We start from the raw sequence: 11,600 nt of genomic DNA on the forward strand, positions 1-11,600 counted from the left end.
AGATGCTTTTTGGAGATTCTATGATGGAGATGACAGGATGGAGCTGTATTGATGGAGATGCTGTTTGTTGGAGAGATATTGTTGGCGATGCTGTGTTGAGAGAATTGATGGAGATGCTGTTGTGGAGATATATTGAGGGAGGATATTACTGGATTGATGCTGTGGTTGGAGATGATATTGAGGAGATGCTGTTGTTGGAGATGATTGATGGAGATGTCTGTGTGGAGATGAATGTTTGGAGATTATATGGATGGAGAGCTGTTGTTGGAGGATGATATTGATGAGATTCGTTGTTGGAGAGATGTTGTGGAGATGATTTGATGGGGAATTGAGGGATGATATTGATGGGCGAGGATATTGCGGAGATGATATGATGGATATGCGGTTGTTGGAATGCTGCTGTTGTTGATAATTGTAATGGGATGCTGTTGTTGAATGATATTGATGAGATGTCTGTTGTGTTGGGATGTGTTGGGGAGATGATATTGATGGGGGAGTGATATTGGATGGATATGTGTTGTTGGAGTGATATAATGGAGAGTGATGTTGTTGGAGATTTCTGGTGGTTGAGATTCTGTTGTTGGAGATTTGTTGGAGATTGATTAATGGATGGAGATTGCCTGTTGTTGAAGATGTTGTGATGGAGATGTTGGGTTGGAGATGATATTATGAACAGAGATATTGATAGATGATATTGATGGAGCTGTATTGAGAGAAGCTGCTGTTGTTGAAGATGGGTTTGGTTTTGGTTTGGTTTATTTGTGGTAACGGTCCTATTACAGCTAGTCATTTAAGGACGCCTCCACCCACCGTGCGTTGCGAGATGCATGTGTGGTGAGTGCGTATGGGTGGTTTTAGAGGCTGCGGATGTCGTGTTGTAAGTCTCCTTGTGATAGGCCGGAATTTTGCGATTTATGTGCTTGCTTACATCAATGAGTCATACGGCCGCGAAGAATCACAGCACAGCACACCCCCACCCGTCACATTTTATACGACAACGGGAGCGAACCAGTCGTCCCACTAGCTGTTGGTGAGCGCTAAGCAGGAGCAAGACAACTACCATTTTAAAGACTCTGGTATGTCTCGGCCCAAAGGGGGCAGAACCCAAAGCCTTCCGCACGGGGGAGAACGCTCAAATAAAGGCCAAAAGTGAGGCAATTATTCAAGGGAGACGTGCGGAGAAGAAAGATAAGAAAGTGTTAAGAAAGAAGAGAAAAGATAGATCCCACAATTTAGTCGCTCTTACGATCAGCAATGGGGAGCAGGTACCAATTCTACGCCCTAACACTGCAGGGCAGTGTTGATATTGATGGAGATGAATATTGATGAGACGCTGTTGCGGGAGATGATATGTGGAGATGCGAGTGATGGAGATGCTGTTGTGGAGATGATGTGTGGAGATGATATTGATGGAGATGATATTGAGGAGATGCATGTTGATGGATATATGATGTTGGATGGAGATAAAGATTGAGGAGATGATATTGATGGACAAGATGCTGTTGATGGATATGCTGTGTTGGGAAAGATATTGATGAAGATGAATGTGGGAGGATCTGTGTGGAGATGGATATTTGATGAGGATGAGATTGATGGAGAGCGTTGTTGGAGATGCGGTGTTGGTGATTGAGATTGATGAGATGATAATTGATGGAGATGCTGTTGATGATTATGCTTGCTTGAGTGGTAGCTAATAATGTTGGAGATGAATATGTGAAGGAATATCTGCTTGGTCGATGATATTGTGGAGATGATGTTGCGAGGGGATTGGAGATTATTGATGGAGATGCTGTTTGTGAAGATGCTGTGATGGAGATGGTGTGGAGAGATATGATGGAGATGCTGTTATTGGAGGATATATTGATGGAGATGCTGTTGTTGGAGATGATATGATGGGATGGATATTGTGAGTGAGATTGAGAGAAGTGTTGTTGGAGATGAGTCGGATGGAGATACTGTTGTGGAGATGCTGTTGTTGAGATGAGATTGAGGAGATGATGGTTGTTGGAGAGGATATGATGGGGATGATATTGATGGAGTGATATTGATGGCGAGATATGATGGAGTGATATGGATGGAATATGCTTGTTGCTGGAGATGCTGCGTTGTTGATTGATATTTGATGGAGTGCTGTTGTTGGAGATGATATTGCCGAGATGCTGTGTTGGAGATGCCGTTGTTGGAGATGATATGATGGGATGAGATGATGGATATGCTGTGTTGGAGAGAATGCTGGAGATGTGTTGTGGAGATTCATTTGTTGGATAGATATTGATGGAGATGCTGTTGTGAGATGCTTGATGGAGATGTTGTGTTGGAGATGCTGGGTATTGGAGATGATATTGTATGAAGATGATATTGATGGAGAGATATGAGGAGATGATATTAGGGAGATGCTGTTGGTTGTGGAGATGCTATGGATGCGAGATGCGGTGTGAGTGCTGTTGCTGGAGATGCTGTTGTGGGAATGATATTGATGAAGATGATATTGATGTCGATGCTGTTTGGGATGGATTATGAGGAGATGATATGTGGAGAGCTGTTGTTGTCGATGATATGATGGAGATGTGTTGCGATGTTGATGGAGAGATATGATGGAAGATGCTGTTGTGGAGATGATATGATGGAGAAGATATGATGGAGATGATATTGATGGAGATGCGGTTGTTGAGATGATTGCATTGATGGAGATGATATGTGATGGGATGATGTGTTGAGATGATATTGATGGAGATGATATGATGGAGATGTATTGATGGAGATGATATGGATCGAGATGTTGTTGGAGATGGTGTTGTGGGGAGATGACATTGTTGGAAGAGCGTTGTTGGAGATGAGTATGATGGGGAGAATTGATGGAGAGATGTTGTGGAGATGATAATTTATGGAGATGCTGTTGTTGGAGATCGATATGACGGAGATGTGTTGTTGGTATGATATTGATGAAGAGCTGTGGTGGAGATGATATTGATGAAGAAGCTGTTGTGTTGGAGATGCTAGTGAATGGAGATGCTGTGTGGAGATGATATTGATGGAGATGCTGTTGTCGATGGAAGAAGATGTTGTCCTGTGATGGAGATGCAGATTATGGAGGAACCATTCTAAGGACATCAACAACATTAAGTTTTTTGAAGGATGTAGGCATACAAACGTGTGTAAAAAAAACTTATTCCCCCCCTTATGCCTCTAGACGAAATATCAGCAAAGTTGTTCGGGGGAAGGCCATAACATAAACAGAAAACAGATACAGCAAAGCGTCAAGAGAGTATATCGATCAATCTAAATCGGTCGAATCAGCGAACAAAAAAGAAAAACCTTCGAAAATTGAATGAACAAAGTGAAAAAAAAAAAAACCAAAAAAACTTTAAAACACAAAACATCAAAAAAAAATCCCACTCTCGAAGTAGTTCCCGGACCCTATCATATCAAACGCAAACGACAAATGATTATATCGCGTAATGATGACTCGGAAAGCCGAGGCAGTGTGGCAGAGGAGGACATAGGTTGGTGGGTAAAGAAGTAACACCAGTTGAATTGCAGAAATGTGTTGTCCTAAAACACCATGGGGGGGACAATTGCATGTTTGAAGATTGTAGGCCACTGGAACACCTGAAGTATTGTTTGCGGTTGTCAGAGTAGTATTAAGACAACACGGACACCCATTATTGTCCATGCCAGGGTACCAGCAAAAGCCATGTTGAAGAGTCAGAAATATTCCATGGTATGATTAATGAGGGGACCAAACTGACAATGGGAAATTAGTACTGAATTATTTTCCATAACGAAATATTTATTGGTACAATCTTTTACCGTTACTTTTCAAATCTGACAATTTTACGGTGTTTTACCATGAGCATAACTAAGAGGATCAGTTATGTAAGAAAAACCACGGCACTTAGATTCTCGTGGTGTGATGAAAAAATGACCTCGCTCATAATTAGTATAAAATTGATATGAATTGAATTCCACGATGCTCGCTATGTTCAATGGATACATTATTTGAATGATACAATACAAAAATAGGATCCATATGGCTAGGAGTTTTACAGTGTTTTTACCTGTTGGTGTGATTCACAAAACAACAATAAAAATACCACTAATAACATAGAAGAAACGTCCGGTAGTACTCTTTCATCGGAAAAAAAAACACCAGAGTCTTATTTGAAGGCAAAAAACGTCAAAATGTTCAATAAGACATCTGAATAAAGGTAAGAATTGGAGTCTAAAATTAATACTTTCAAGATCCATATTCATTAGCTTAACAGAAAACACGAGGGTGTCTTCCGTATTGACACGGAAAACTCAGACGCAACGTGTACCATCCCGTGTTTTTGACACATAAAATTGTAACAAAAACGGTGCCTAACCAGAAACCTGTGGCACAGTAAAATTATCTGATCAATATGTTTTAAACATTTCACAAATGGGGACTACCCAATTGAATATTCCGCGAAAAGGTCAACGCGACAGGTGAACGACAGGTAATCTGTGGTCGGTTGGTTCGGTTATAAACGTCAATTTCACTTTGATTCCGTTTAGAAGGAAATCGTCTGCGGTATAGACTCGCCAGATTTGCCGGATGATTTCATAGTTATCCCCAAATAAACATTTTGCAATACTTTTAAACCTCACTTCCCTTTTTCTGGACCACACAATAAACATGGGGTTTGTCTTTTTTTTGTTTCTTCGTATCATAGTTCCTTAGTTGCTTAATCATTATCCGAAGCGCGTAAACATTTGTTTTCGTGGTTTTGTATGGTACATTAGGGAGAATCAGAATTTAATGTACCTTTTACAGTCAGCACTCATCTGAAGCATTGCATACATTGTTCCAATTGTTGTTAATGGTACAAATCCATTTATTTTCTAGTCTGTAGTGATGTTTGGTGTAACGTACAATATATGAATTAACCGGTTTCTAAAAAACCCTATTTCAGTGTGATCATCACATTTTAAATATTTGTTCGATATGCAGTAATAACTTAATTGTAATTATGCGTAAATTCAAAGTAATTGCAGGTTTAACGCCCTGTTCTACGTTAAATGTATTTATGATTGACATTAAACCATTTGATGCTGGAGTATTTTGTTTTATCTAATATGGATATTGTTATACAAATAAATTTGACGATAGATAAATAGAATTCTAACGGGAGGATTGATCGACTAGAGAAAAAGGGAATGTCAACTCTACGTAAACTGTTTATGTTCCTGATATCGAACAATGAATGGGTTGGCAAAAAGTTGAAAAACGTAGACAGAGCTACCCGTGTGGTAGGTCCCTAACAAAAGAAAGTATCCGCAGGTACCTAAAATGTCGGAGCTTCGATTAATAGGACTTTCGTCATTTTTTTTTTATAAATCCCGTGCTCCGTTTGGTAAATCATAAATGAATTGAATCAGTTCTTTTTTTTAATTTCAGTAACAGTACGACATGTACATATTTAGCTTTGTGAATAACATAAACGAGATCAAAGGACGGATCTTTCCGCCCGATATTGCAGATCTTTTTCGTGCCTATTTAGGCTGATTTTTTTCCTAATATAATGATTGATGAGCCACCAAAGAACTACAAACAAAAATCTAGGACAGAGTTATAAGAATCTGTTTCTGTAAATTATGAAATACAGGCAATACATAACCAAAGTTAGAATGAAAAAATGACCCACCAGGGACCAAGGTAAACTACAAAGGAAAGTCAGAGAAAAAGAAAGTATTTCTTAAGAATATCAAGATAAAAAAATTCGCTGAAACAAATTCAACTGGCCTTCTGGTGGGCCTATTTGTTTTGAGACCAGGCTGAATAATTGGGCACATCAAGCATTAAGAGAAACCTATATATGAAGTTTGAGGAAAATTTCCTTGAAAATTAAGCGATAATGAAATTGGGGAGAGACGGACCGGAGGAAGAGCCGTTTTTTAATTAAATGTAGCTCATCTAAAAGGGAATTGCAATAAAAAGTTCGCTTACCCAAACGGGTAATATTATTTAAGTGCAACATCTGAAAACAAAATTTATTCACGTATCCATAATTAAGGGCTTCGTGCATATAACTTTTTAAAACCATACAGAAATTTGTCCCCGTCTTACTCTGATAATCCTTTAGTGCCCGATTCCAGAAACATCAGTCGCGAGGAACATAACGAAAAAAATGGCATCGCACTCTGATTTGGGTACTCAACACGGATCGGTTTTAGATAAAACAAGCCGGATGATTAGGTTGAAAACAAAGTTAATTCAGGCAGGTGCTAAAAGAACAGTGTCAATTAAGGTGACGAATGTGGAAAATATTGCTTGTGGAACTTCTTGTAGAAACCATTTCTTAGGGGACAAGAGCCAAAAATAAAATTTTTAGGATATACGTGTGAATAATGCGAACTCTCCAACGAAGGGGCAAGATAATAGCGTTACTGCAATTAATACACCTATAATACATTTACGCTATCTAAACCATCTCTTTTGTGCAAAATTCATCGGCGATCTTATCAACATTCATGCAATATCGCTTTGACAGAAAATGGACCCCGAGAGACTAGTTAGTAACAGTCAGTAGAAATCCCAAAGAATTCGACACGAATCCAGCTTGACACAAAACACGCGGTCTAATTAGCTTACACCAAGTAATAAACTAAATTAGGTTATTATCTATCACAAAAAATATTCAAAATTTTGATCAAAACAGTAATTTTCCAATTTCTATTATTAAATTTTTCGTACATACTACAACTCTTACTACCATATCTGATTTATTGATTAAACGGATGTGGTACAGTATTATTGTATATATTTCTTCTAATTCTTTTCAAATATTATTTATTTCTGTTCTACAAGAAAGAATTAAGTGCTTGTTTTTGCCTTAAAACGACACAGATATCAAACTTTACTTTCAAAAGCGTTGAATATACTACAAGAAAAAAGTCTGCACGATGGTTTCGGGTCAGGCAATCAGCATGTTAAACGTGATAGATCAGGAGATCCCGCGCAAGGCATGCCAAGGTTGTAACTCTACCATGCGGGATCCGTTCATACTAATCATGTGGTACGATGAATCATTTATGTATCCACTGCGGCACGTTGCGGTAAGTAACGGTGTAAACACCTATTATCTTTTGAAAGCAGGCTGGTGTTAAACCCATTGCCATATTGCGGCTAAAATATAAATTAGAACAGTTCAACAAAATGATCTCAGTTGTATGCAAAAGATATCCTATCAAACAACTTCGAAAATTTAAACAACTCTCTTTCTCGTTAAAAACAAAAGGTTGAAAAAGCAAAAAGCAGAATTCCAGCAATGTGTTAATATACCACTCTGAAAATAGTATTTGAGTTCCTTATATGTCGCCATTTAGTAATTCCTTCAGGACAAGGGCCGATACGGACGGGCAAAATAGTGTTCTGGTAGTAAGATCTTTTGTAGGGAAAATGACTAAAATTGTATGCAAAAACTAGCACTACTGCTAGTAGTAGTTAAATTTATACACAAACGAATGTGCTTAACAATCCTGTGTAAGACGCATAAAAACAAGCATCTGATTGTTATTGACCATGGTTTAACCAAGCAGGAATGCTTGGCTCAAATTACCGCGGCGGACACACCAGGCTTATCAGGGGAAATCTGCTAAAGTATGATATAAAGTCCGGGGCCGTCGATGAGGGTGCTCATATAACATAAAGTAAGTGGATGTAACTAGTTGCTCTTCGGGATCTTGATGAAAGCGTACCTCTTGAAGTTTCACGCGCCCGATTTCGTAAAAACCTATATCGAGAATCGACAACATTGTATGGCTTATTTTAAAGTCTTAAGATTGACCATTCTCTTCAATTTAAGTTCGAGTCGAAAAGATCCCACCAAATACATAACCGAAAGATAGGTACGTCGAATAAATGCATCAAATTTTCAAAGCCTGGGGGGAGTTCAGAACCTTTCTCATTTGATATGTAATCTATATGTTATATTTATTAAAGCGAGTCAGGCACCTGTGGTGAGTAGTGTCATTATAATACACAATCAATAGTTTGAATACACAGGTTATTCACTTATTAATTTTCAGTGCCATATGTTAACGTTGACTGTTTGTAATTTAGAGATAATGATTAGTATAAATTCTGAAATTTTGCTAGAAAATGATGCTCTACTATTAGAGATGCATCCTACGCCACTTTTTGAGTGCGAAGTTAAGGGCAGGAGTTAAGTTGGTCTGTGTAAGAACAGATGGTGTATAGGTAATAAGGTAGGTAGTTGAAGTTTGTATGTTTTCTTAAAACAAGCCTCCTACTGAGTGATTACTAGGACAGTACATCAATGTTTTAATTAGTGCTAAAATGATTCCGATTACGTCATTGTAATGTAATTAGTCATTATTTGAGCAAAGGTACAACCTTATCTTGGATACAGTATCTTTAATGAACAAAAACTTTTAAAATCATAGTAATTGTAACTTGTTTCAATTGCAGGTTTACTAACAGTAAACGGATATTATAAGTTGGAAAAGAATGACAAGTTGCCAGTACAAGGTCTTTGCTATGTTATTCAATATTATAGACAGATCAATCGTATGTGCGCCCCCACCCCCCCACGTGTGCGTCCACGCGGTTGTTAGAGGGTGCGGACGATGGGGATATGTTACAATATGCCGCCCCCAACAGGACATACAATTCGGATTTTTAAAACACTGAATGTCCTTTCCCCTGTGAGGATAGGAGAAGAAATGTCCAAGTCACCCATGCGAAGACCTGATGCCCCCATTGATGATCGATAACAGAGGCGACTAAATTGGGGATCTTATCTTTTCTTTTCTTACTAACTTTATTATCCACTAAATGTCGCCCTTGACAAGGCCTCCTTTTGGCCTTTATTGAGCGTCAGCCCACGTGCGAGACGAATGTACGCGTGTGCGTTGAGTGCTGTAGTGTGTGAGATTGAATGGTTTGGTTTGGTTATTTTGTTGACACGTCCTAGTACACTAGGTTCATTTAAGGACGGCCTTCCGTGCGTGGATATGATGAGTTGGATGTGTGTTTATGGAGGCTGCAGTATGTCGTGTTAAGTCTCATTGTGATAGGCCGGAACTTGACGATAAGTGCTCACTGAAGCATACTGCCGAAACACCCCAAGCAGCACACCCCACCAAGGGGTCACATATACTGACAACGAAGAACAGTCGTTCCACTCCAAATTGCCGAAGCCAGTAAGCAGGAGTTAGCCAAGAACTAATATTTCTTAAAGACTCTTGGTTGTCCCGCAAGGGGACAGAAAAATAAAACCTTCCTCTCAGCGGCGCCGTCAACTTAAGGCCCAAAAGGGTCAGCCATTGTCAAGGGAGGGAAACTTGGGTGAAGAGAAGTGTTGAGGAAGAAGAGAAAAGACAAGACCCAGTAGTGTATTCCATTCCGGAAACTAGATAAGTGTCCGGATCCCATTTAGTCTCGCCTTGGGTAAGCGTGATGTTGTATGGAAATAAAGAGTTCTTAAGTTGCCGCCCATTTGAATATATACAGTTGTGTATTCTGTCTCCGGACAGACTAAGACACCACATATTGGCGACGAGGATTGGTCTGAAGCCATCCAGGAAAAGAAGATGGGACAAGAGGACTTGTTATAGATAAATCAGTAATCTAGACCCATCCGCAATTGCAGGGACCACTGGTAGAAGGTTTTTGTCTGGGTCTCGATTTCGTTGTTCAAACCCACGTGTATCGGTGGCGGATAATTGGGAATGTCCCCAACATCAAATATAACCAGTTGACGGTGGAAATTGCAGAATTACCACTTGTCGATGAGAGTGATAGAACGATGGGCAGGCCATACAAAGAACGCGACCAAATTTATTGCTCTCAATAAAGAGAAAAAAACAAGTCCCCGCTCTCATCAGCTGATCGGGTAAGGGACATACGGACTTCTGCGTTGAGTTGACCGCGCCGATTTTCGGCAACCCAAAACATCACCCAGTTTGACGAAAAATTTTGCAAGACATTACTCGCGAAAACCGCGAAGAGCTGAAAGTTAAGGTTTTCACAAACGGATCAACGTGAGGGAGGAGTCAATAGGGATTATAATGAAGCCCTTAGGGAAAACTGAGCGAGAATTGTAAATCGGAGACACATACAATGCATACATTGAGAGACAGATTAGTTTGTGGGTTTGAAGGCAGACACATATACGAAAAAGTTATTAACGATTGATTTAATTGTACCAGAAGGCACTAGAGGTAGGAGACTATTAGCCTTTGAAACGGCCACGAAGGATGCGGAGGCTACAGAGACAACACGGGAAGACCAGTACATAACAAGATACGGAAAGAGAAAGGACAACAGCCAAACTACCAAGAAACTTCATTCCCAACAAGCATGACAAGAATAGTTTGTTATCGTTTGTAAAGGCACTACACACCGCCAACGATTGCCAATTCAAAGACGCCATTTGTCATTAGTGACAAAAGCTAAAAAGGGCTCATATAAAGAAAGCGTGCTTGTATGGGTACAACCATGGAAGAAGGGTGCTCCAGTACACAGCGTAAGATGACAGGGGTTGAACAGAGATGATCAGCTCATAGAGATCATTGACTTTCGAAGGCCGTAGGAGAATCTGGCGGTTCTGAGGCCAATTTGGTTACACCCTAGGTGATTGAGTTGAACGTGCCATGGCGTTGGACCACTGGGTCAGCTTGCAATTAATAGTATAAGTCAATCAACATTTGACCGGTACTTCTCAAGATGAAGAAAGAGTGAATGAGAGACAGAAACAAAAGTGGGACACGTAAAAACATATTTGGAGGAAAAAAACTGAGCACATTGGTGTTTGTTTGAAGTACAAGTGGATTAAAGCAGTCAACATAAACGTTGGAATTGTGTTCCCCCCCGGGGTGAAACAGGAGGAACTCCCTTGTTTGGGAGAAGACTGCGTACGAGTATAAAACTGGAAAACTGGCATTGAAATTAGGACAGTTACGGTTACAATGTGTTTCGAAAAAACCTTAGTGTAGCTCAACGCTGAGAAATATCCAGAACGTGTCAAGGATGGCTTGACCTGAAGGACCTTATCCAGGATTAAAGGTTAAAGAAGGTGTTTTTAACCCAAAATTCTGTAAAGCGCGTTACTGGGCCTGTCGCCCTTAAGGGAAAAAAGTTGACGCGGAGACTCAACCTGGACTGGTCGAAGCGGCGCAATTTGACCAAAGTTGAACATTGAAGAATGGGCTCAACCCACTAGTTCTATTCCAAAGCGGACGGCAGCGTCGCATATGCGGGTTCAAGGTCACGTTTTAACCGAGTTCTTGAAACCCCACGAGTCGACCAGTACATACCAAGGATCGATGAATCTTCGCCACCCACTGGCGGAGGTCAACAAATTTCACGAAGATAGACTAAAAAATGCCTATCTACAAAATGGTTGTGTACGCGAAAGATGGACCAACATTACCTGACAATCACACCACACCGTGGGCTTAGTTGCGGTATAACCGACTAGTATGCGGTATATTATATCATTCGGCTCCACGCAATAGGGCAAAGGTCCATTGATCAAGTTACAAGGCTGCCCCGTAAAATGCATTCTCGGACGAAATGATCGTTTAAAGGCAGACTGATGAGAACATCTGGA

At 40.0% G+C, this 11,600-nt stretch overlaps 1 protein-coding gene across 1 annotated transcript; it reads right to left on the minus strand.

The window, feature by feature from the left end:
- Positions 1-1,774: 1,774 nt before the first annotated feature.
- LOC117319428 (LIM domain-containing protein A-like) lies at positions 1,775-3,067 on the minus strand (the record flags this gene model as incomplete). The annotated part of the gene is made up of 1 exon (XM_033874231.1): positions 1,775-3,067. A coding segment is annotated over one exon (1,293 nt), but the record flags the coding sequence as incomplete, so codon positions are not given.
- Positions 3,068-11,600: the final 8,533 nt, after the last annotated feature.

This window comes from Pecten maximus, unplaced genomic scaffold, assembly GCF_902652985.1.
Source record: "Pecten maximus unplaced genomic scaffold, xPecMax1.1, whole genome shotgun sequence".
NCBI classification, from domain to species: Eukaryota; Metazoa; Mollusca; class Bivalvia; order Pectinida; family Pectinidae; genus Pecten; species Pecten maximus.